The 25,088-nt window shown below is 36.7% G+C and overlaps 1 protein-coding gene across 1 annotated transcript in view; it reads right to left on the reverse strand.

The window, feature by feature from the left end:
- LOC145683667 (uncharacterized) overlaps positions 1-25,088 on the reverse strand; it is a 124,960-nt gene that overhangs the window by 90,807 nt on the left and 9,065 nt on the right. Inside the window, exon 2 of the mRNA XM_081755016.1 lies at positions 22,974-23,072. Within this exon, the coding sequence (XP_081611142.1) occupies positions 22,974-23,072 (99 nt within the window). The remainder of the gene's footprint in view (positions 1-22,973; positions 23,073-25,088) is intronic.

A 25,088-nucleotide genomic window follows, 5' to 3' on the forward strand; every position in this document is an offset into this window, starting at 1 on the left:
AATAAATAAACTGAATTTTGGATCGGTGATTTCAATTACCGAAACATCACCGATGGCTACCCAGCGCAGACATGCCACCGTCTGGGACGTCGTTAATTTCCCTCATCTAATTAAACTAAGAAAAGAAATGAAAATACTTAAAGGGACTAGGGGTCGACGTCCGGGTACGCGAATGACGTGAATATTAATTTAGTAGCAGTTGATTTAATCGGATAGTCCGAACTGAGTTATATGAACACTGCACAATAAATAAATAAGGTAAGCAACGGAAAAAAAAAAATCTCGGAGAGGCTATGAATGTTAAAGGTACAAATGACCGAAACCTGTACTTTTCGATGATCACAGGAAATAGCAGTTATTTTTCTCAATTATCATTTCTGTCAACCTTTAGAAGTAATTCCCACATGATGCTACCCTGTCTATTGAAAGGCTTAAGATCTGGGGCTGTTGTTATGAGGTACTTAACTACGAAGTAACACACAATTCCCAACTACAATTTACTATCCAAGTAGCAACCTTGGTTGGATGAATGTACTGGTGTAGAAGTCAAAACGCGAGAGATTTTTTTTTTTTTTTTTTGTAAACGTATTCATATTTTCACTATATAACATACACTAGGCCTATCCATTTAAATGTAGGTGTCATCATCTCATTCATATTATTTTATATCATATTATTAATATATCATTACATTCATTCATAATCTACTAATTTTCGCGCGAAGTAATATTTTACAGACACCCTATTTCATACATTTTACACGCAGGCCATACACATATTTACATTACACAGTAATAAATATATATAATTATCCCAATCTATCACGCTCAAACTACTACACGATAACACTCATCGAACCACGTACTCTTTGTTTCGAAACACCCAAATTGTATTTACTTCGCAGTTTAAAAAAATCATATGTATATTCACTGAAAGTTAAATTGTCAACGATTAATCTATTTCTGATTTGTTGATAAAACTAAAGCGACAATGGAAATTTCTACAGCCACGGGAAAAGAGAATTTAATACTACATTTTGAAACAAACAGTAACAGCATATGGGTTTTACTTCTATTAAGAAAATAGGCATTCTTTATTTTAATGGATATTTCGGGTTCTAAACGACATAGCAAGCTGTGATTTTCCAAATAGTAAGATCTCATGCTATCTTATATGAATGTATACTCATCTAAACCGAAAACCATGTCCACGGGAAGTAATTTGGAAATAAATGGCCAAAATCAAACAATCTAGATCACTAAGTTATGCGATGTCGTAATGTCAACAAACAATTGATTAGCGAAACCTGACGCAATGGCGCTGTGGTGGAGGCATAATTTACCGTGTACTGAAATATATACTTGTACTCATTAATCAGAAATTTAATATTTACACTGGTTTAGTATACTTCGAATTAGACAAATGGTACTAAATTAACGCATATTTATACACTGTCCTAACCGAAAATTCACACACTCACACAAAACTACTAACTACATACACCACTGTTAGTACTATACATAAAGACAACTAACTAAACCAAACATGCACCATTGAATTACATGCATATTGAAGAAAGTAACCTAACATATTAGATTTAAAATACATTACTCCCTCGTCGGTATATACAGTCGGCTCTATTAAACTTAAAGGGGGGCAAAATGAGAAAAGTAACCCTAGGTCCAATTGACCTGACCAATTGTTTACATAATTTTTACTAGAGATTGATGCCCTGGGGGCACCTTAACGAGGTTTATTGAGGGACCCTTCCCCTGAGAGGGGAAAAGGCCCTAAAACAAACAATAACTAACCCATCCCCCCGCTAGAACTGGTTCAATTTGGAAAAGGGGATAGGAGCCCTTTTAAGCTAACTTAAGCTGCCATTATGATTATTTACATTACAACTATCAAACCTACTACGTACATGCACTTACTGTAAAATAAAAAAAAATCACATCTACCTAATACACGAACAACATGCACTAAACAGGTCGTAATTTCCCTAATCCCTAACTGAATATATGGTTTGAAAGAAAAAGAAAGTAAAGTCACTATTTCACTCTGTCTATTATAGCTGGGCAGCAAACATGGCTTCCTAGTAAACAGAACTGGATGTTTCACTAACTTATTGTTTCTTTACGAAAAATGTAGATTTTTTCCCTTTTTTTTTTTTTGGGGCTCCTACACAGCCTTCAATGTTCAACTATGAAATTAAATCAGATTTTTACCTGAATTCTATTAAAATCCTAGTCCTTTTACCGCAGATATGTAGGCGAAATTATAAGCTGCGCCTCGTAAGGTGTCTTCGATTATTCTGATAACATTGCGCCGAAAAAGCCAGAGGTAGGAGAATTCCTCCAATCAGAACGAAAACTTTAGCCGCGGAAATTACAAAGCGAATGGAAATTTGGCAAATCCAGATATAACCGGATCTGAAAGTGACTATGGACTAGTGAGAGGGGGTGAGGGAAAGATTAGGTACCTGGCTAAATTCTACATTGGTCTGAAATTAAGGAAATTTATATCCAATAACGGAACTATGTTTCGGTATGACGTCAGAATGGTAAACCTTGTAACTATTCAAGTTATATATCCGTAAATGGGATTTACACTTAATCAAAATATAAATAAATATATTATACAGTGGGAAATATGGTTATTAATGAAACATTTCGATTCATTATATTTATTTCGAAGTAAAGGGAGTAAATAAATTGTGTAGCTAAACCGAAATTGAATAAAAAAAAAATTACTAGGTACAGGGTGTGTAAAAAAAAAAATTGCCATTACTTTCAACTGTAATGGTACATTACATGAGTTTTCTCGGGTTTCTTCAGTTTCCTCCCACTTTCTTCATTAAACGATTTCATTCGTTTCTCACCATCACTGTCTCCATTAGCGTAGTCGGCATAACGTGGGACGTAAAACTTAAATATTTCGTTTCGTTTTTCTTTTATAACTGTATCTCACTTTTCCTGTGACGAGAGCATCATCTAAGCGAGTATTCAGTGAATTAAACCACTATATTCATAGCACAATAGTACAGAATGAAGTTTAGCTCTTTGGCAATCTCCAGCATGCAGAGCAAAAAAAGCCAATACATTGATATTGAAACAGTAGTTAACGAATTCCTCTGCGAAAAAGATCACCCGTACTGTTGTGTTTCAGACGATAATTTATAATTATACTTAGTTGGTTGAAATTTCTCCATAGTTGTGGGGGCGATATACTGAAAAAATCCCTACCAAGAGGTGAAGGTGACATGTAAAAGTAGTCAAATACGAACGAAATTAGTGTCGAATTCATGTGCAAAGATGAAAAGTGACATTGTGGATACTGCGTAAGTCCAAAATAAGCCTTGGTTGGCTTCGAGTTGACAATGGGAGGGTGACAGGAAAAAAAGAATCGAAAATATCCTATATTTGTGTGGAATGGATAGTTTTCGGGATCACTGACATAAAAGGTGATATTTCAGATGTGTATATGTACAAGGTTGGCCATATTGAAATGGGGTCATAGGGAGAACCAGTAAATACTTCAGAACAGTTCCTTTTTGGTGCGTTTCAAGACACTGAGAGTGGAAAGTGATAATGCACAAATCACATTCTGAATTATCGGAGATATGACTTCTGGGGAAGTGTCGTTGCTCCAGGGAGGCATTACTAACTGATCACTCCCTAAAATCGTCACTGTTTAGCAGGGCCATAGACAGAAATTTATTTCAGCGATCGAAAGCTTGACAGGAATTTATTTCAGCGATTGAGGGCATATTTTACTAAAATGTCTATCATCCAGGGGCGGATCCAGGATGATTGTTTGGGAGGGGCGGTCGTTCGAAGTCAAATCAAGATAAGGGCGGATTGCAAAAAAAAGAAAGAAAGAAAGAAAGAAAAGAGAAGAAAAGAAAAGAAAGAAAAGAAAAAATAGAAAATGAGAAAGAGCTCTTCTGTAGAATTATCTTTCTTAAGAAAATAAGGCCTATCTACTTTAGGTTTTAATTTACGTTTATAATACAAACATGAAAAATACTTAGGAGATGTTTTATTTTTAAAATAAAAAGTATAAAAAGTTCCCTATTCTGGGGGATGCGATCACCCCAAACACACTCCCCTGGATCCGCCCCTGGTATCACCATCTATAAAATTAGATATATATGTACAAAAAAAGTAGTGATTTCGTGGGGGCAAAAGCTCTTGATTGCCAAGGCCTGCATCCTGTGTATGTCCCTGCTGCTCTGAATTGTCAAAAACTCCTCTTTAAAGGTAAGACATAAAATATAAATAATAAACGTGTAACATAGAATACAATATAAATAGAAAATATGTTATAATTAAGAAATAGAAAATAATTATAAAATAAATTTGAAGGACAATTTTAAAAAAATCAATAATACTTGAAAGTAAAATATACTTTTAAAACAATTTTGCATTTATGCATGGCTACAAACAAGTGAGGAGTGCCATGTAAATTTAGTAACAAATATAATATTGGAAAATTATTTCGAATTAAACTAGCTGTGACTACATTACTTCAAAATTGAACTTGTGGAATATACAGTATGAGCGTAGCTCAAATAAAATAATCAATAAGAATGGTCTTGATTGGAAACTCGGACCATCCACGTAAAAGTAACTTACATTAACCATTCACCTAACAGACAATGACGCACAGGGCTTGGCACTACTTTATCAGATGGTTCTATCAAATGTAACTTAATTAAAACAATAGTAATAAATTTTAAAACTTTAAAAAGTGTCCTGAAGAAGAGGAAGTTCATTTTGCACATTGTAACTAAGTTACAAGAGGTTTACGTCCTAACTGAACGGCGCATCTACCGAGTCAACTTTTGGAATATCCCCTTAAGGTAGCTTTCAACGCAACTAAGGAAAACGTATGTGATCGAGTAATAGAATCCTCCGTAGCAGAATGGATAAAGTCATGGTTCGATAACCACAAGGTTCGTGGTTCGAAACCCGTCGCCGAAATCAGATTTTTAAAAATCTTAATTTCTCAGTTCTGAAGATCTTTCTCTCCTTTCGTAATCATCTGATGCTCTAAAAAGAGTTCTCCACATTAATTTCGACAACTGCCTAATGTGATTCTCGCAGTTCGAAAACTTCCATTCTTATCTTTCACAAAATCAGAATTTTCGTCATAATACGTATGCTGTCCGATCATTTTTTCCCCAATTCTAAATCTGTGTATACAAATCATCGCTCTCTGTCTCCATACTTGAATCCCTCTCTCTATCTCTCTCTCTCTCTCAATGTCACCCAGGAAGTCATATGGCTTGAGATCAAACCTTCGACTCTTGAAACTAAATGTAAGCTCTTTAGCAATGTGCTATCGTAGCTCTATAGGTTTGTTGTTAAAACCAGTGTCTTTTAGACTTTATTCGGGGGGGGGGGAGAGTTTCTCCGGCGACATAAGATTTTCACTTTTTATTAGTGTATTACTATACATTTGATCAAAAAATACGTATTTATGAAGCTCTAGAGAGGGGGAATTACACCCTCCTGTCCTGCCCAAATGACGCCCCTGAAACATTTGCTTGCACTTACTGAAAAGAAATTAAATGAATCATTGAATAAAACTCGTTTCGTTTCTGTCCGTAGATATTTTAGAGGTCTTGGCAATTTCCATAGATTTCTTAGGGAGCATCTTACTAGCTTGCACTCTTTAAAGAAAAAAAAAGAATGAAACTAAAGATATTTATGAAGCTCTGGGAAGATTGTGTGACTTTCCTTTAATTTAGGCTCTTAAAAATATTTCAGAACAAACGAATAATGGAAAAGACTGTTTTAAAGCTATAACGTTGTAAACTTGATTCCTGTTTCTTTTTCAGCTGAATGGAAAGAGTGTACTACGTCACACACACTGCTTTAGACAAGGAGAGGTGGAGGACGAGGAGGAGTTGGAATAAATACTAGAAACAACTAATCGATTGGTACATGTATTGCGGGAATGCATAAGAAAACTGGGCAAGAGTTTGTTATTCATTTGGACTTAGAATTTTTGTAACAAATTTTATGCCGCGGACTGTACCACAATTATGTTTCTATCTCAGAAGGTATTGTAAGATGTTAACGATACTTCACAGTCAAAGGATTACGATGACCATCCTGTGCTAGGTATTATACCACTTGCATCAAATTACTTTGTTAGATTCAAACATAATGGAATGGATATCTTGCTAACATGCACTTATGTTTTGTTGTTTTTAAAACAACAATATTTTTTTTTTCAAAATAGTTTCTTTTTATTGAAATCTCAGTTGTGCTAAATGCCTCGGGTAAGGTACTCTCTCTCAAATAGTAATAGGTTATTAGTATTGTTTAATCTCCGTATGAATGTCTTTTATTTGCCCTAAACATATACAAAAGCACAACATCCTGGGTTAATTTGAGATTTTTATCACTAGCCCATCAGAGTTGTTTGAACCATAACTTCGGGTTTTTCCACAAAACCGGAATTTTAACACAATCATAAAAACATAAGGGTAAGTAGGGTCTATATCGCAATCAATATATATACATTTGATAAAACTACTGACATACAGTACCGTATCTCTTGATATCACAAACTGAATCAAACTGCATGTAACGCTCCTTCTTACTTACAAAACATTACAAAACGTGAGATTGCACCAATATTGATGTTTACTTTTATTTGTTAAGTTTCTCATAGAAAGGAGACACATAGGCAAATAGACCTAGTTACCCTTACAATAGTGAAAGTAGACGCGCCACGAAAGAAACATGGCCGCCAGTGGCAAATCTCTTCAGATAAACACTGTTTCAAAGTCTTAAAATATAAAGGAAACAACTGCGTAGGTTTCATAATTTTTTAAAAAAAGATCAAGCAACCAATTTATTTATTTATTTATTTATTTTGGATCACTTCAGAAGGATTGAACCATAGTTGATTAATTAAAAATCAACTAAGTTTTAACTGATTAATTTACTGTAGTCGTTAATTTTTTTTAACGTATTTATTACAAGCCTGGACGTTAGCTATGAAAAAATTGATACTTTTCTATGCGCGTCGTGGTAGTTTTGAATTATATAAAACTATCAAAAGATAAGAAAAAAAACGCTCTTTTACCAGGAAATCATTCACGAACATAGAATTCCTCAGCTATTAAATTCCGTTCACGATTGCGCTGTAAGAGCCATCTGTTGTCACTTTAGTACTGAGTAATGCATAAAATTACACATAGATGGCAGAAGAGGACTTGTGTCTTACCGTACCAGTTGAACGTGAATGTTTCTTCCCAGAATTCTCAAAACTTTCGTTTTCATATACAGAATGTAAATATGTGTCATCAGATCTTATCTATTTTGTATACTTTCTCTTTAAATATTGAGATAAATGTCAATACTGCAAAATCTACTTTATGTTTTTCTAATCGCTGTGACAAGGATTTCTGGGTTTACTTAAGAAAAAATGTTGAAAAAATGTTACTTTTAATTTTAATATGAACTCAGCGCCACAACAATATTTTACTCCCCGGCTTTATCCCTGCATTAAAATTGAAACTGGTTGATGTAACCATTTTCGGTTTCAATATTACATCGCCAAGGACAGAAAACGGTAAGAAATAGAAAAATTATTTTGCGCTGTTTGGTGATTCAACTTGCTAAGATTAATGTTTATGTCCACCGTAATATCTCTATTGCATTTCGCGCTTCATACATAATTGTCCTTATTTTTAACCAACTGCCAAAGATTGACCTCCTTCGTGTTTAAGCGTTTAGCGTACGCGCCTTTGGCGTGGGTGACCCGATTCGATTCCCGACAGTAGCTCATGAGGTTTGTACTCCACGTTAATCAGTAGGTCCCGTCTCATATAGCCTCACTGCTGAAAGGGACGTAAAAACTCAAAATCAACTCAACGACTTCTAAGGAGGAGATTCCTATTCAGATATATATCTGGGTAAAAGTGAGGGAAAGGCAGGAGGACGGCGTTCCCCCACTTTCAAAATATCTATGGCACTCATGTACTTCCTAAAATTACATTGGGCAAAAATAGGCACGAGGGAAGGCACGACGTCATCCGTTCCCCTACCATTTCAGATCTATTTTTAAAAAGACCATATATCTATCTATAGACACACTGTATATATATATATATATAGGGTGCGGCACGTAAAACCGGCCCGTAAAGTGAACACAAAATGAAATGTAATGTATTGAATATGACTACTCACCTTCACAGCAGGTGCTGAAAGTGTCCTCCGCCCACTTCAACACACATGTGAGCACGATTGAGGAGATTCATATATACCCTTGTCAGTTCTTGTGTTGTAATGCTATTGGTGACATCCTGGATCCTGGTCTTGAGTTCTTCAATTGTGTGTGGATTTGTTTCGTATACTCCATAAGTAAAAGTCACACGTGGACAAGTCTGGTGACCGAGGAGGCCACAAGCCTTTGCTGATTGTCCTCTCTGGTGTAAACATCTCATGCACAAGGGACAATGATGCAGCTGATGTGTGGCATGTTGCACCGTCCTGCTGAAAGTAACATAACTGGCCCTCCTCTTCGGTCAAGTGTGTATAAAACTCCTCCAGGATTCCCATATACATGTCACTGTTCACTGTCGTCTCAAAGAATATGGGCCCAATAACGCGTGTGGACGAAATGGCACACCAAACACCTATCTTCTCATCATGCAAGGGTACCTGGTGGATTGCGTGTGGATTTTCTGTCGACCAATACCGGTTGTTTTGGGAATTTACGTACCCAGACAGGTGGAACCACGCCTCGTCACTCATGATGAGCATTAGTGGATCTAAGAAACCACTGGCAACATTGCTCAACAGCCATGAACAGAAATGCACCCTCTTCTGCAGGTCAGGCTCCTTCAGTTCTTGCACAACACTTATCCGGTACGGTTTTAACTTCAGTCCCCTTAAAACACGTCTGCAACTTCTCTCACTCGCATGAACCTGTTGACTCAACCTCCTGGTTGACTTTCGAGGACTTCTTGTCATTATCTCCTCCACCTGCATCTTTAATTCAGGTGTGCAGACAGATGGTCGTCTGTTCCTGGGAGCATTTTAAACCGATCCTGTACGCCGCCATTTTTCAATCAATTCCTGAATGGTGCTTTTTGCTGGCACAGAACGTCCTGGAAATTTCTCCCGAAACAAATTCTTTGTTTTCACAAAAGATCCAGTGAGAATGAACCCTTCAACAATGGCAATACGCTCGGGTATCGAATACGGCATTATCACACTCTGACACTCACCCGGCTTAACACAACGAGGTCTTTTTCTCAACTGGTTTCGACAAGTTTTACTGGCTGCGGCTGCACGTGACTGCTGCAGGTCACGTAAGTCGACCCGACCTCGACACGCCATCTCTTGGTAGGAAGGTAGATTATTTAAGTGTTGCCAGAAACACAATATACCAGAATATTACGACGGGCCGGTTTTACGGGCCGCACCCTGTATATACAGTGTGTCTATGTTGTAGGTATGTTTACTCATAACTTCACTTATGGCGACTTTTTCCCGACTACACAGTAGCCAAAAGAAAGGAGTTGTCTTTGACTTGTCCGTATGCGAATATGTATGTATTCATGTCATGAACATATGTATGCATTCATGTTCACATTACTTCCACTGTGGAGCTCAAACGCCTGAAACTATTTCAATAAGTGGGGTATCGTTAAAATTGAGGTGACAGTTTGGGTAAGTTATGATAGGTCAATATGGCGGGCGTCAACCGCTATTATACCATATCTAAGCTGATTCTTTTTATCCTTACAATATGGGTATCCAAAAATCTATCATCACGAGGATATATTGTAAGGAGAGGAAAGAAAAGGAGATCGATGAAACTGGAGACAGAAACAAAAAGAATTTATCAGTGGCGGATCTAGAGGGTAAAAACTGGGGCGGCCAACCAGACCCTAAACTATGATATGTATATCATGAGTTTACTATAAACTTTCAAAAATATGTAAATAATAGCTTAAATTATTTTTGTCACTCAAAAACTGATAAAAAGGCCCCCCGGCTCCAGGTTAGATCAGCCACTGGAATTTATTTTCCACAATTATCCATAGTATGTAAGCGATGATATTAATTTATTTTAGAACTTTTCAATTATATTATTGAGTCCTTCATGGTTCATACTATATATTCTGTAAAGTAGAAAGTAGAAAAGGTAATTAACAAATTTAAAAAAAAAAATCCGACTACGGTAAAAATAATGCATCCTTCTTTCTTCCTAACTAAAAACTAACAAACAAACTTTTAGTTACTATTGTCTAATTTAATATTAATAGTAACTAGAGAGGTCGATTTAGTTGTAATATATTACCAAATTTCAATTTTAACTAGCTTAGAATTTTGTACTATTTTTGTACCACCAAGAAAACATTTTGTACCATTCAAATAAACGAGGGAGGGCCTAATTTGGCCACTTCGAGTGCCTGTAGTGGGACATCTTCAAATTAAAATTTTAACTAGTTCAGACTTTTGTATTATTTTTTTGCCTTTCTGCACGGGCGTCTCTGGCAGGGGAACGAGGGGGACGCGTCCCCCCAATATTTTGAAGTGCAAAATATTCAATATTTTATTCTAATTTAATTTATTTACTAACGACAGAATACCATTTAAATAATAATAATTATATTTATTTGGAATATAATATTCAGGCTGTGAAACGATTGTAATCAAGTTCTTGATATTCCTTAGGGAGTCTGTAAAGGTAAGCAGAAAGGTAACAAATGGAATCGAAGTTAATAAACGGGTTGGACTAGGTAGTTCCATTTAAATCACTCTCTTTAAGTAATTTTACATGCCCCCCCCTCTAAATTTTACATATCAGAAACGCCAGTGCCTAGCATTCAAACAAACGAAGGAGTGTCGCATTTCAAAATGAACACTGAACACTTGTTTTTTGTCAGTTTGGAACAAAGGGCTTTGCCGTAGTCGGGATTGTTTTCTGGGTTGATTAAGCTTTTAATAATGATTCATTTCTTAGTTGTAATGAGATATCTTCATACATAGTTTATAACGAGATACTTTGTATCGATTCATAATTGCATATATCTCGGGCAGAAAGTGCTTTTACACAAGTACCATACCTATTATAATGTTAATTAAAAAATAAAAAAAAAGAAGAATGTTCTAATATAATGAATATATGTTGTTGGTGTTTTTTGTTGAATGCTATGTCGTTGTTTGTGTGAATATACGTTAAAAGGTAATCAAAGAATAAATTACTTAATATTTATCATTGGCTTGTAATTTCATTAAAAAGGGTGATCATCTTAGTGAATATAACATTTGAAGATATTTTAAAGTGTTAATGAGTATTGCCACTAGAGATATACTTATATTGATTGTACTAGGGTTGATGACTACCTTTGGTGAGTCGTTGTAAGTTACCTTACTTTAATTTTGTCAAGATATAATGATCTTAGGAGCTAGATAATGTGAATTATCAGCGGTTGACAATCTTAATACTGTAATTATCAGTATGTGATCAAGCATAATGATGTGGGTATACCAATTTTCTTGGTTCTTTTCTGTACGTCTTAATACAAGATGGTTTCGTGTAAAGTTTTGTCCAGAGCGGTCCAAGCTTTTGAAGAGACTTCAATACTACAAGCAGCTACATCTATGTTGTATTAAACGAGAATTATTCTGCACCCGAAAAGACGATACCAGTAAATAACTGTAAAATACTTCCACCTATATTTTCAGCGGGAAAATGATAGAATTAGATTGTTTTTATAAGAGAAAGAGTACAGATCAAATTTTCATGCTACATCAATCATTTCCCTGTTAAACAATTATAGTTCGTTGAAGGCCCGTATCCACGGGGGGGGGGCAAGAGGGAGCCGGGCCCCCCTAAATTTTGGCTGGCCCCCATAAAATTTCACGGTAGGCTTGCAAATGATCTATAATATGGTGATGAAGTATAACATGATTGGGTCGGGCCCCCCTAACTTCTACCGGGCCCCCCTTAAATTTTTGGGCTGGCTACGGGCCTGGTTCGTTGAGAAAGTGTACAAATAAATATACGTTTAGAATTTGGTTTCAAACTCGGTAAACCGCCTAGTGGGTACGCCCCTGATAACATCTTATGACAGTCTTTAAAGCTATAGCATTTGTCCTCAGATACTGTAAGTATTAATGCTGTAATTGTGTATAAATTCATACATAATTCCGTAACACATACACTTTTAAAAAGAGAAAAACAACTTCACCCAAGTTTCGAAGGCTGATCCATATTTATAACGAGTTACTCTCCTGATTTTAGTTTACTCACTTATACCTAAACTATTCAACTAACGAAAACTGGAAAAATTAAACAGACTCAAAAGAAAACTCAGTTGAGAATGCTCCAAGAGCATTGCCAGAACGAACTTAAAAAGAATGGAGAGATGGAGTGGGAAGGGTAACTGTCATTGTTCCTACATGTAAAAGTAAATCTTTTTATCCGCACCTTCTTTTACACGCAAAAATTAGCAAAATATCATCTCTATGAATTACAGTTCTCGAGATATGGCTGCTTAATTATCTAGAAATTCGAACTTTTTTTGGCCAATATTTGAGGAACGGTGGCCAGTTCGCCAGTAGGCAGTTAATCAGTGGACACCGGTTACCATTTGGTACCAAAATATTTACCATCCTCTTAGGTATTGATCAACACCAATATGAACACTCTACAGCTTAAGGTTCCCGAGCTATGGCTCCTTTGCAAACATTTTCATGTTGACAAGAAATTTGGGTGCATTTCCAATGATTTCATAATTGTTGGGCACCTAAATTTCTACACTACACGACAGGCCTTGAAACAACTTTTAGTTTATGTTGCAAGGTTCCCCGTGCGCTCCCAATATCACACTCGACATTTCAGACTACAACCACGAAGAAGACATCGCCAGCCATCGTCAACGATTGTGAACAATTGTCCACTAACGAAGATTAGTCAAGTCAGCAACATTTCTGAATAAAATAACACCGCAGAAGGCATCAACTACACCGATTGACCATCACCTCAACTCTCTGGCACACCTGGTCTCTGAGAGCTCCTTTATCCTTACCACTTTAGGACGCCTGGTCTCTCAGAACTCCTCGATCCTTACCAGTCTCTACGACGCCTGGTCTCTGAGAGCTCCTTTATCCTTACAACTCTCTACGACGCCTCGTCTCTGAGAGCTCCTTATCCTTACCACTCTCTACAACGCCTGGCCTCTGAGAGCTCCTTATCCTTACCACTCTCTACAACGCCTGGTCTCTGAGAAATCCTCGATCCTTACTACTCTCTACGACGCCTGGTCTCTGAGAGCTCCTTTATCCTTACAGCTCTCTACGACGCCTCGTCTCTGAGAGCTCCTTATCCTTACCACTCTCTACAACGCCTGGTCTCTGAGAAATCCTCGATCCTTACCACTCTCTAAAACGCCTGGTCTCTGAGAGTTCCGCAATCCTTACCACTCCCTACGATGCCTGGTCTCTGGGAGCTCCTTTATCCTTACCACTCTACGACGCCTGGTCTCTTTGAGCTCCTTTATTCTTATATCTACAGTATATACAAAAGCTGCGGGTCAAAAGTTAAATAATCTGTGGTCTATGGTTATATATTGCTTCTTTTCCAAAACTTCTCCAAAAATGCAAATTTTCATTATGTCTTCCTGAGATCGGAACGTGTTAGTTTTACCGCCTGGGGAAAGTTCAGATAAGATCAGAGATGCTGCTCGAGAAAGGGGAGTCGAGCTGACTCGAGCTGGAAGAAACACTTGCTTAACAGGTATGAAGAAAATGAAGAACGGTGTCCCTCTGAGATCATATTTATCCAAAATTTCGATTTATTTTTCTTTTTTTAATGATCCGTGCTTCTTTTCTATCGTATTCCTACTGAGTGGCTATGAGATCCTTAGTTCGGTGCTAGCTAGTACCAAATGAACTTTGTGGTGGACAAACACCGTGTGTGTGGATTTCCTCCGAGTTCTCTCGTTTCCTTTTACTTTCATCATTCCATATTCCTTTCATTTCTCATTATCACCGTCTCCTTTAGCCTAGACAGCATAAGCGTGGGACGTAAAACTTAAACATTTCATTTCATTTTTCTAGTGAGTGGAAACCTCCATTTGATGAAAAAAAAAAAAAAACAACAATGTCCCCAAACAATTCCTTAAATAGGGGTTTTTACTGTAATATAGTAACTACATAACCAAAATGTCTTCCCCAATGCTGCTTTGTGGCTCATTTAATTTTCTCGCGTAAAACAATTTTAAAGCACAAGCATTTTATGGTTGGAAAAGAGTTGATCTCAACGAAGTATTACAATTTATGGTTACTAATTTCACCAATATATATCGTAGGCCTATATGAATTCAACCTACCAGTATATATCGTAAGACCTCGGTTGTTAACTTGATTGTCAATTTGGTTTCTTTTCCGTTGAAAATTGGTTGGTGTTAACTACTAGTAAACCGGACATCATAAACCTGTTTAGCACCCTTGTAAAATGATGATCACCACCAAAAATCAGCCATTAGCCAACACTCATTTGGTTACTTGCATAATGGTAATAAATTACGTCGAATTGCCAAGTGCTGTTGGACGACTTGAATAGTGTAAAACATATGACGATGTGTTAAAATCACATTTTTTTTCTGAAGGTAAACTTTTATTTCGAGCGCCTGCCAATCAATATATTGTCTAACAGACCTTGACAATGTATATGACTCATATTTAAAACGTGCCTGACAATCGATTATCGATTCCACATGTCATTCTTTGAGAAACTTGACATTCTGGTATTACCGTCAACAAAACTTATACAAACACATGTTATTGTGTTACACAATTCTCTACCTCTATGAAATGACACACTTTATTCTCATTTTCAGTTGAAATTTCTTAGTGGCGTATCGTCAGGGACAAACACTAGTGGTAGGCCTACTGTAGACTGTAGAAGGAAGCAAAAAGATTTCGTTTACTATATTGTTGTTAGCGTTTAACGAAAGAAAAAAAAATGTCTATATGCAAGGGCGCTCATTAGGGGGGGCAAGGTGGGGCGCTTTCACCCCTAGAGGAAATTGTACTTCAGAATATCGAATATCCAATAGAATTTTTACATTAGTTACAGCAAAATTTGAAACTATTTTTGAAACGTCGCTTATACTTGCCCCCCCCCCTTGGAAACCACAACATGAGCGCCCTTGTCCATATGTCAAAAAGTGAAACAATATTGCGTCTCGTAGTAGAATAGAATATTTAATGAGACAGGAATATTTAGCTTTCTTTGCGAAGCTCATGGTTCTTTGATACTATAGGAACTGAAAGTATCTTATATTAGAATAATACTAAATGTGTAGAATCATTATCTGTCCACTAAAAAGATAATTACAAATTAGATACAAATTAGATAATTACAAAGATAATTAGAATTTGTGCGTATGGGTACTATTAATGCTAATTTTTTCAGCCTGTTATAGCTCATTCTGCCTGCTACAGCTAACTACACATAATCTCGAATACATAAAACTGAAGACATGAGTTCGATCCTAATGGGAGGTCGTGTGGTTTGGTTATAGGTTCATGTCTAATATAGCCCTCACTGATGAAAGGGACGCTAAAATTGAATCAAAGGGCACCATAACATCCCGGCAGTTCTTTCTTTACCTACAGAGTTTGCTCCCTACACTCTGGTTTGCTGTGCTTCTTTACATTCCGGATTGAAGTCATAATGTAGTTCTTCCGTTCCACTTTGCTATATCATCTTTCGATATTATGAGAAAAGATCTGACCACCCTAATCCTTGTTCTATTGGCGTAAATGCCAATGGCAAGTGGGATAGAACTAATATTCGGACTTCGCTGTTAAAATTCGAATTATTCATTATTATATTTTTTTAGTAATTGATTCTTCGAATATTCGAACAATATTTGTTATTCGAATAATTATTTAGATAAGGGATAGTTATTCAAACAATTAATTCGATAACGAATAAGCTTACGAAGAATTACTTGGATAACAAAATAATTACACCAACAATTATTCGGATTCAGAATGGAAGAGAGTAGAACACCCAGTTTTAATTAAATGCAATCGGAAAACGACCATTAGGAAGGAATAGGCGCAAATGGGAAAACAGTATTAAGATGAATCTCGGAGAAATAGCTATACAAACGAGAAAATGGATCCAATTAGCTAAGGGCAAAGGTCAATGGCGAGTTTTTGTGAACGCGGCATTGGACATTTGGTTTCTACAGGCCATAAATTAGTTAGTCAATAACAAAAGTTAAGTCTGTTATGTACATGTAAGAAAATACTTTTTTTCCTCGACTAATTCTGTCGTGTGCGTTGGTGAATCATACACGGAGAAAATAGAATCAGGTGCATTTAGAAGGAAAATCCATAGATTCAGGCTACAGGCGTCGTTCTTGGTTCTGCTGTTGCCGCCATAGAAGAACTTTAATGTGTATTTTGCTCCAAATTTTCCATAGTGTATTGGAATCAAGTCAATGTAGATTGTGTATAGGTAGTCCTTACTTTTATATGTATGTTCCGTCAAAAATTTTCTAGATGCTGCTACATGTCCAATTGTTTTCCTAATATGTTTACTTCTACCCAGAAGGAAAGTCTAAATCGTAAACAAGAATGGGAGTGGAGCTCCTCCGTGGCTAAGCGGCTAGCGTACGCGCCTTTGGCGTGGGAAGCCTGGGTTCGATTTCCGGCGGGAGCTCATGTGGTTCGGATTCCACGTTAATCAGTAGGTCCACGTCTCATATAGCCTCGCTGCTGAACGGGACGTTAAACCCAAAATCAACTCAACTCAAGAATGGGAGTATAGTGTTCATATACAACCAGATAATGTTTATCAAAACACATAATCTTTTTTTTTTTTTTTTTTTTTTTTTGTATCGTGCATGTAACAGAAGACACATAATTTCCATGATTTGCGGCTTTACAGGTCACCTCCCATATGATACAGAATCTTACTAAACTTCACCTCTCCAGATTTCCTAGATTAAAAATCAGCTTTTATCTTATCTCTCAACCTACGTTTTGTTACTTCACAGGAAGCATAAGCCCATACTATGTGGACAATGGTATGTAGTTTTGAATTACATTGTTCGATTATTTCATAGATGAGACGCTAGTGTGAAATTGTGTATGCTTCTGTAAATAAAATTATTTTGAAAAATTTGAGTTTTGTTTCACATCACAAAACTACAACAAACTTCAAAACTATGTGAATTTAATCCTCTAATTGCAAGTAGTAGATGTATAACTTTATGACAATGTGACATTCAATTTTTCAGTGACATTCAATTTTTCACAAAACCTTCAACAATTTATAGCGTCCTATCTTTGCCAACGCAAACATCGCGTTCGATACAAAAATATTTTAACTGAGGAATATGTCGTAGACTCTGGTGTGCCTCAGGGATCGAACTTGGAACCTCTATTATTTATATTATTTGTTAATGATTTACCACCTGTAATAACATCCTCCCACAAACTATTGTCTGCTGAAGATTTAAAAATCTATCATAGTATCTCCACGGAATTAGACGCTATTTCTTTGCAAAGCGACATAAATTCTATTTTCCAATGGTGTGAATGAAACAAATTGCTGTTAAATATTAAAAAATGTAAAGTAATATCATACACCAGGAAAATGAACTATGTCCGCAATGTGCATACTATTAATCAAACACCAGTTGAGAGAGTGGATTATATAACTGATCTTGGAGTCACTCTGCAGTCAAACCTATCATTCGATATGCATGTCAACAGAGTAGTTGGTGAGGCCTTTAGGAACCTTGGCTTTGTGATGAGATTAGGAAGTGATTTTTCTAACACCAATGTCCTCAAAACACTATGCATTGCCTATGTAAGGTCTAAGGTGGAATATGCAGCAATAAGATGGGGTTCTGATAGTAAGAAATATACAAATAAAATAGAAAATATTCAAAATAAATTTGTGCGCTTTTTAACATATAAAGAAACAGGGATATATCCGAAATTTGAGAAGTACAAAGATGTTCGAAGCAAATATTCATTACAATCACTTGAAAGCAGGAGGACTCCCTTCATTTTATCTTTCTTACATAAAATAATTTATAGTACAGTAGATTCAGAATATTTGTTATCAAAAATCAAACTTCACGTTCCACATAGAGCAACGAGACTCCATAATAGCACATTCCATCTCTCAGCGCAAAGTACTAATGCATTGGATGTATCGCCTGTCAGAAAAATGTGTTTATTGTATAATAAGGTGTCAGAAAAGCACTCAGAGACAGAATTTTACTCTAAATAAATAAGATGTAGATCATGTTATATGTATTTTAAAGTATTTTGCTACCGTATTATTTTGTTATCATATGTGTATTTTAAATTATATTATCATGATGGAAAACTGTAATTAGGCATCCGCCTGTTGTTTTCTAAAATAAATAAATAGATAACTTCCAGTTGTAATAATAAGGGAATAAAGTCAGAGATAGAACATATTCTTGAGACGCTGAAGCAACACCATTAAAAAACTTGTGCTATAGACTATGTTACCGTCTTTGCTATATGAAGATTAACATTGAAATCGAAAATGGTAGTACATTTCTACAATTTTCGGTTGCACTGTGGGAATCATAACTTAGTATATGGAACATATTCTTCCGGTACTGAATACGCATCAAGAAACTATCCCACTCTTTGTCTATGACGTTTAACGTTAAAACTGAGAGTAGCGTAATCCTATTGCTTCCGGTTTGAATAGATAGTTAAAGGAAGGTGAGAGAACCTATTGTTGGAACGAGGAATCGATCCACTGTTTTTCACCATCTTATGAAAATTAATGTTGAAACCGTAAATTGTAGAAAATTCCTACCACTTCAGATTTTCGTAGGATAGGGAATAGGATAGGGATGAAATATATTGTTAGGACCAGGAGTGAAAGTGGATCTGAAAAGGTAGGGGAACGCATAACGTCACCCCGTCCCCCTGGCCTATCTTTGCCCAATGTAATTTCTTTTAGAAAGTAGCCACAGATATTTTCTGGAAGTAGGGGGCAGCGCCCCCCGCGTTTCCCCGCACTTTTACCCCTGGTTAGGACACTTAACCGATTCCAGGAAACTGCTTCTCATGATCTATTACCGATTTCGCTCTATGATGGTCAACGTTAAAACCGAAATTGTTAATTTCAATCTCTTTTACCTTGAATACAAACCTAATGTATGAGTTATAACATATTTTTGAGTCGTTGAATAGATTCCAGAAAACCGTTCCTGATATCTCTTAACATTCTTGTTCTGACACGTATCAAAGACGGACGAACCGACGGAACTAGCCGTTGTACAGCACTTCCAAGCACACACGTAACATAAATTCAAAGCCTAAAACTCTTATAAATTTAGATTTTGTAAACATTTTAGAAACAATTCAATTTGAGAGAAGAATTTTCTTTTTCAGTTTATAATCTCAAATGCAGTCATTATTGCTTTGCTTTGCAATAACTCCTGGTATACAATTCTATTGAAGATTTGAAGTTTCCTTCTTTCTGTCCAAACAACTGATCTCTGTTATCTATTGAAAACGCCTATTCAGATACGTCTCATCTGAATATTGCACAGTAATTATATTTACATAGGAAAAAATTATTGTGTTAATACTACTCAATTTTATCCCAGACCAGTTGTCCCAGACAGACTATCACTTTAATGTGTTATTTAAACAAAATTGGTCCAGTGTTGCGTTCAGTTCAGCTCCGATCTTACCAGATTATTCAGAGTCGATGTGACACTATAGTTCGTTTCTTCAACTGGAGTGCACTTGCCGCCTTCTACGTGTGGTGACTCATGCCATAAATAAGTCATCGTTTGAGGGATCTTGGGGAAAATACCCCCGATGACTAAATGGTCAACCAGAATCCTTATTTCAAACTATTGACAGTCGCTTGTCAACACCAACCTGCCGTCTTAGTTGCTACAATTCCAAATGCTGTCCTTTAAGTTAGTCTATTTGGTCTAGGAATTAATTCGTGCGGTTGGTACGCACACATTGAAGCTGTAGTACAAACACAAAATACATAAATACCTTAAGAAAAATATTGTCCATCGCTAGCCACCACTTTCGCCCATCTGTCAGGCAATGTACGGATTCCGTGGCGAAAGAAGTCCTCATCCTTGGAAGCGATCCAGTCAGAGACCCATGTTTCGATATCTTCTGAAGAAGTAAACCGCTGTCCAATCAAATCGTTGTTCATGCAATCGAACAAGTAGTAGTCCGAAGGAGCAACGTCTGGTGAATACGGCGGGTGGGGTAAAACTTCCCATCCGACATTTTCTAAATAGGTTTTGACCGGTTTTGCGACATGTGGGCGAGCGTTATCATGTTGAACAATAAGTTTATCATGTCTGTTCTCCCATTCTGGTCGTGTTCTGGCCAGAGCTTGCTTCAAACGCATTAATTGTCGTCGATAACGTTCTCCATTCATAATTTCACCCGGATGCAGCACCTCATAGTACACCACACCTTTCATATCCCACCATATGCACAGCATAACCTTTGCACAGTGAATATCTCGTTTTGGTTGTGATGGACCTGGTTCACCTGGTTTCACCCAGGCCTTTTTTCGTTTAGGGTTCCCGTAATGGATCCACTTCTCATCACTCGTAATAATTCGATGCAGAAATCCCTTTCTGCTCTGTCGTTGAAGCAGCAATTCGCAAATGGTTTTTCGTCTTTCAACGTCTCTGTCTTTCAATTCATGTGGGACCCAATGTGACATCTTTTGAATCATTCCCATGGCTTTCAAGCGTTTGGAGACTGTTGTTTGATCAACGCCTAATGCTGCTGCAAGTTGTTCCTGCGTTTGACACGAATCCTGCTCGAGCAATGCTGTCAATTCTTCGTCTTGAAATTTTTTTGGCTGTCCAGCTCGCTCTTGGTCTGCCAAGCCGAAATCACCACTTCTAAACCGTGCAAACCACTTCTGACACGTTCGCTCAGCTAGAGCATGGTCACCATACACTTCCATCAAAATACGATGACTTTCAGTCGCACTTTTCTGCATGTTAAAGTAATGCAGCAGGACACCCCGCAAAAACACTTTATCAGGCACAAATTGCGCGATGTTCACTTAACTACAAACTGGTGTTGTTGACGCTTTAATCCACTGCCCTATACTACGAACGATACGCGATGACAGGGGTTTGCAACACATGTGTGGATACACGGAACTGTGGGACGCTCCGTTCGTTGCGCCATCTCTTGTCCACCCGCACGAATTAATTCCTAGACCAAATACATTCCCTGCTTTTAAAACCAGCTTCCTTGTTCTTACATCCTCTGACATTTGTTTAATAATAGCCATAGTATTGCGAAGCAAGAAGAGACACAGTGACTTTGCAACCCTGCAAATGCGGTCAAAAGAGGAATGGAGGGAGAAAGGGATGTTGTTATAAAAATCAGCATTAAAACTTGAAAGAAATTTTCCTAACTGCACTTCTCTTGAGTAAACGCACCATAATAAAAAAAAAAAAAAAAAACTGTGCGAACGAATCCTAAAATACGAACAACGACGTGATTCTCTTCCAATAGGTCTATATACAGGGTGTCCCAAAAGTAAAGGTGAAAAATGGAACCACAGATTCCTGGCACCAAAACAAGTAAAAAGTTTATATGGCATATAGTCCGAAAGTGGACAGGGGCGGTGCTAGACAGCTTCGAATGTGGAGAGAAATGAACTTCACACGTAGGGAAAGGAACTTGCTTATTTCTAAAACCACATTGAAGATACGTGTTATCAGTTACGCAACATACCGAAAGTGATGGAATGCATTCGAAACTCACGATTACTACGTTGCTTAGATGTGGGAGGACAGCACTTTGAACATTTTCTGTAGGTACGTTTATTGTTATCACATATAACTAGTAGTTGGTAGTGTTAGTCTGTGTAAGATACTACGTTACAAATACAGTATGTCGTTGTGAATTCTGCCTGTTATTTCATTACATGACACGACTAGTTACACTTCTTCTTATTTTAACCCTCTCTTACCACTTTCCATCTTCACCACACCGTTTCATTACCCTGCCGTACAGACATTCGATAAATCCCTAAATGACGTATAGAGAATCCCTGTTGCAATTATGTAACATACGTTTAACATGTCAAACTGATATGATTTTTATGTCTTCCTGAACCCCCTTCCTAGCTTCTATCATTATTTCGCTGTCAGGTATGAAGTTTCTTTTCCCCAGCATTCGAATCTGTCTAACTCTGTCCCTATCTATTCCCGGACTATGTGTCATATAAACATTTTTTCTTGTTTTGATATCACGATTTTGTGGTTTCATTTTTCGACATTACTTTTGGGACACCCTGTGTATTCTATGTTGTTAGTAACACATAAGCTTGCATGTTGAACACCAATAATTCAGGTACTAATATTGATAATTATATTCTTTGACAGTGATCAGACAAACCTTTCATTTCCTAGAAACACAAGTTTACAAAGGTATCAGAATCAACTCGAAATCATATACATCAGACAAGAACACTTATCGTAAGTTTTAACACATACATTGCCTTGCAAGAATATCATAAATATCTAGTAACTGCACTGGGAATTTGTATTAGTTTTTATTTTGAGCTATGAGCAAAGCTTTACACGGTATATTTGACATTCATGTACAGTAATGAACAATATATTGTATTTCCTGTAGTTTTTTGCAAAATAGTATTATGAACGTATAAATTTTCAGACGAATTTACATTAATTGAACTGCTGCCATTTGTTTTTCTTATATTCTTACACTTCTCGTATAAATAACACAACTCGTGAAGTACTTGATTCAACGACTATCAATTTAATAATTTGTTAAAATATCCGATTGAGTTAAAGAAGTATTAGGTATATGTCAAAATTTAACACAATTAGGGTAAAACATAGTTATATCTTCCATAAGAAAAAAGAGAAGAGCACTTACCAAAACTAGGATCAACCTGACTGCTTTGTACTCCAAGTCCAAGGTTAAGATGGTCGAGGCCAATTTTGTCGTTTCTTCTAAGCTTCCGTGGAAGACGAGCTGCAAATAAAAATATATGCGTTATAAGTGGTCTTCAGTACAAAAGGTAGGCCCTAAAATAGTGGTTCCCTTACTTAAGAATTACGCAGATTTATTTGATCGTCTCTTGTGACACCCGACCGGGCTATTTTTATGTGGTCCACCCTATAGAAGAAACTTCTTTATATAGAATATCCCAAAATTCACGCAAGATTTGAATTTTGCACCATTTGTGTGTTGTGTCACCAACGAAAAAAAAAAAAAAGACATCAGACAATTCAGGGTTAATAAACATGGAGAGCTAGACGAAAAAACACCGCGTTTTCATTGTTGAGCAACATTTTTTCTACAAAATTTGGTTGAAATAGTGATTTAACTTCATCAACTGTGAGGAGATTTATTTAAAAATTTAGGGAGAATGTATCAATTTGTTATAAACACCCTGGCCGTTCTTTAACAAGTTGTTTAACACAAAGAAGTTAGTGAGATTGTTGCTGAGACCCAGGTTGGTCTTATCTTGGTGTCAGGAATCACTTCCCAAACGTTGTCGGTGTTGTTTTGAAACACCCTGTATAATATAGAAGATAGCAGAAAAGTGCCCCTGTAACTACTTGGCCATTTTTACTTATAAAGACCCTTGGTTGAATGACAGCCAACTGAAAATAGTTTATACGAATTTGTCCTCACTGTGAACTTAGTAGGTAGGTTTAGGTTAGAAGCGATCCAGTCGTTTATTTTAATAGGAGTACCTGCCTACCTGGGGCCACTCAGCATCTGGACGGGGTTCGGGGCCCGTGGCCTTTGTCCACCTTGACCACACAGAAGTTATGCCAGTGGTATTTACCCGTTATGCTATTCCATACATAAACCAATAATGTATACTTTAAAAATCAATTAAAAAAATTTAATTATAAACCTGTTTTCTATCAAAATTACTTGTTCAGCGACTTTTGGCGGGACGCCATTATAAATCAATAGGATGAAAAAACAAAATAAATTGCGGCAAATATTTAACAGCCGTAAAAGAAGAATCAATGTAAGACTCTATGGTTTGAAACCTATTCTTCTCTTAAGTAAAGCGGGATGATGTAATATATAAAGCATAGCTCTGGGAGGTTCAGATGATCATCGTTCTTTTTGCAAATAATAAAATTATACCATACCTAAAAGTGTCCATACACTGTAAAAAAACAAAAATGATGTGTTGAAACAACACAAAATGACTACCACTTTGGCGTGTTACTTGTGTGTTAATTGAGCACCAAGCACATCGTCTTCTAAGCATATTAGAAACAACTCGTTAGTACCTGCGAGAATTTGCATTGCTATTTATCGTTTAATATGAGCAAAGCTTTGCGAAATATCTTTGGCACTTCTGCCTAGTAACGAATAATGTTCTGTGTTTTCTGTAATCGGTCACAATAATATTGTTGTAAAACTGTGAATCGTCTGACAACAGTTCTGCCATCTTATGTTCATATATGCTAAGACACAAGAATAACAGATAAAACAGATGGAAGCACTGCTATCTGTGTAACTGTTGTCAGATGATTCACAGGTTTACAACAATATTATTGTGACCGATTACAGAAAACATAGAATGTCATTAGTCACTTACCATAAATGCGAAATGTGTTTCGTAAAGCTTTACTCACACCAAACAATAAAAAACAATGTAAATACTCACAGTCAGTAACGAGATATTTCTGATATGCTCTGAAGGCGGTGTCTTGGTGTTGAATTGACACATATATAACACGCCAAAGTGGTAGTCATTTTGTGTTGTTTCAACTCCTCAGTTTTTGCTGGGTGGCATAAAAATTCCATCAGAAGCTATGGATACTATCAGGAATCTTATACAACGAGGATGAAATGAAATGAAACGTTTAACTTTACGTTCCATGATTACGCCCTTTACGCTAGAGATAACGAATTGACAATAAAGTAAATGATAATGAAAGAATTTTGGAAGGAGATTGTGGAAAGAAACTGTCGAACCTTGAAAAACCTAGGGCATGATGTTGTTCATCACCAATC

Source organism: Thermobia domestica, chromosome 4 (genome assembly GCF_964235325.1).
Source record: "Thermobia domestica chromosome 4, izTheDome1.hap1.1, whole genome shotgun sequence".
Taxonomy (NCBI): domain Eukaryota; kingdom Metazoa; phylum Arthropoda; class Insecta; order Zygentoma; family Lepismatidae; genus Thermobia; species Thermobia domestica.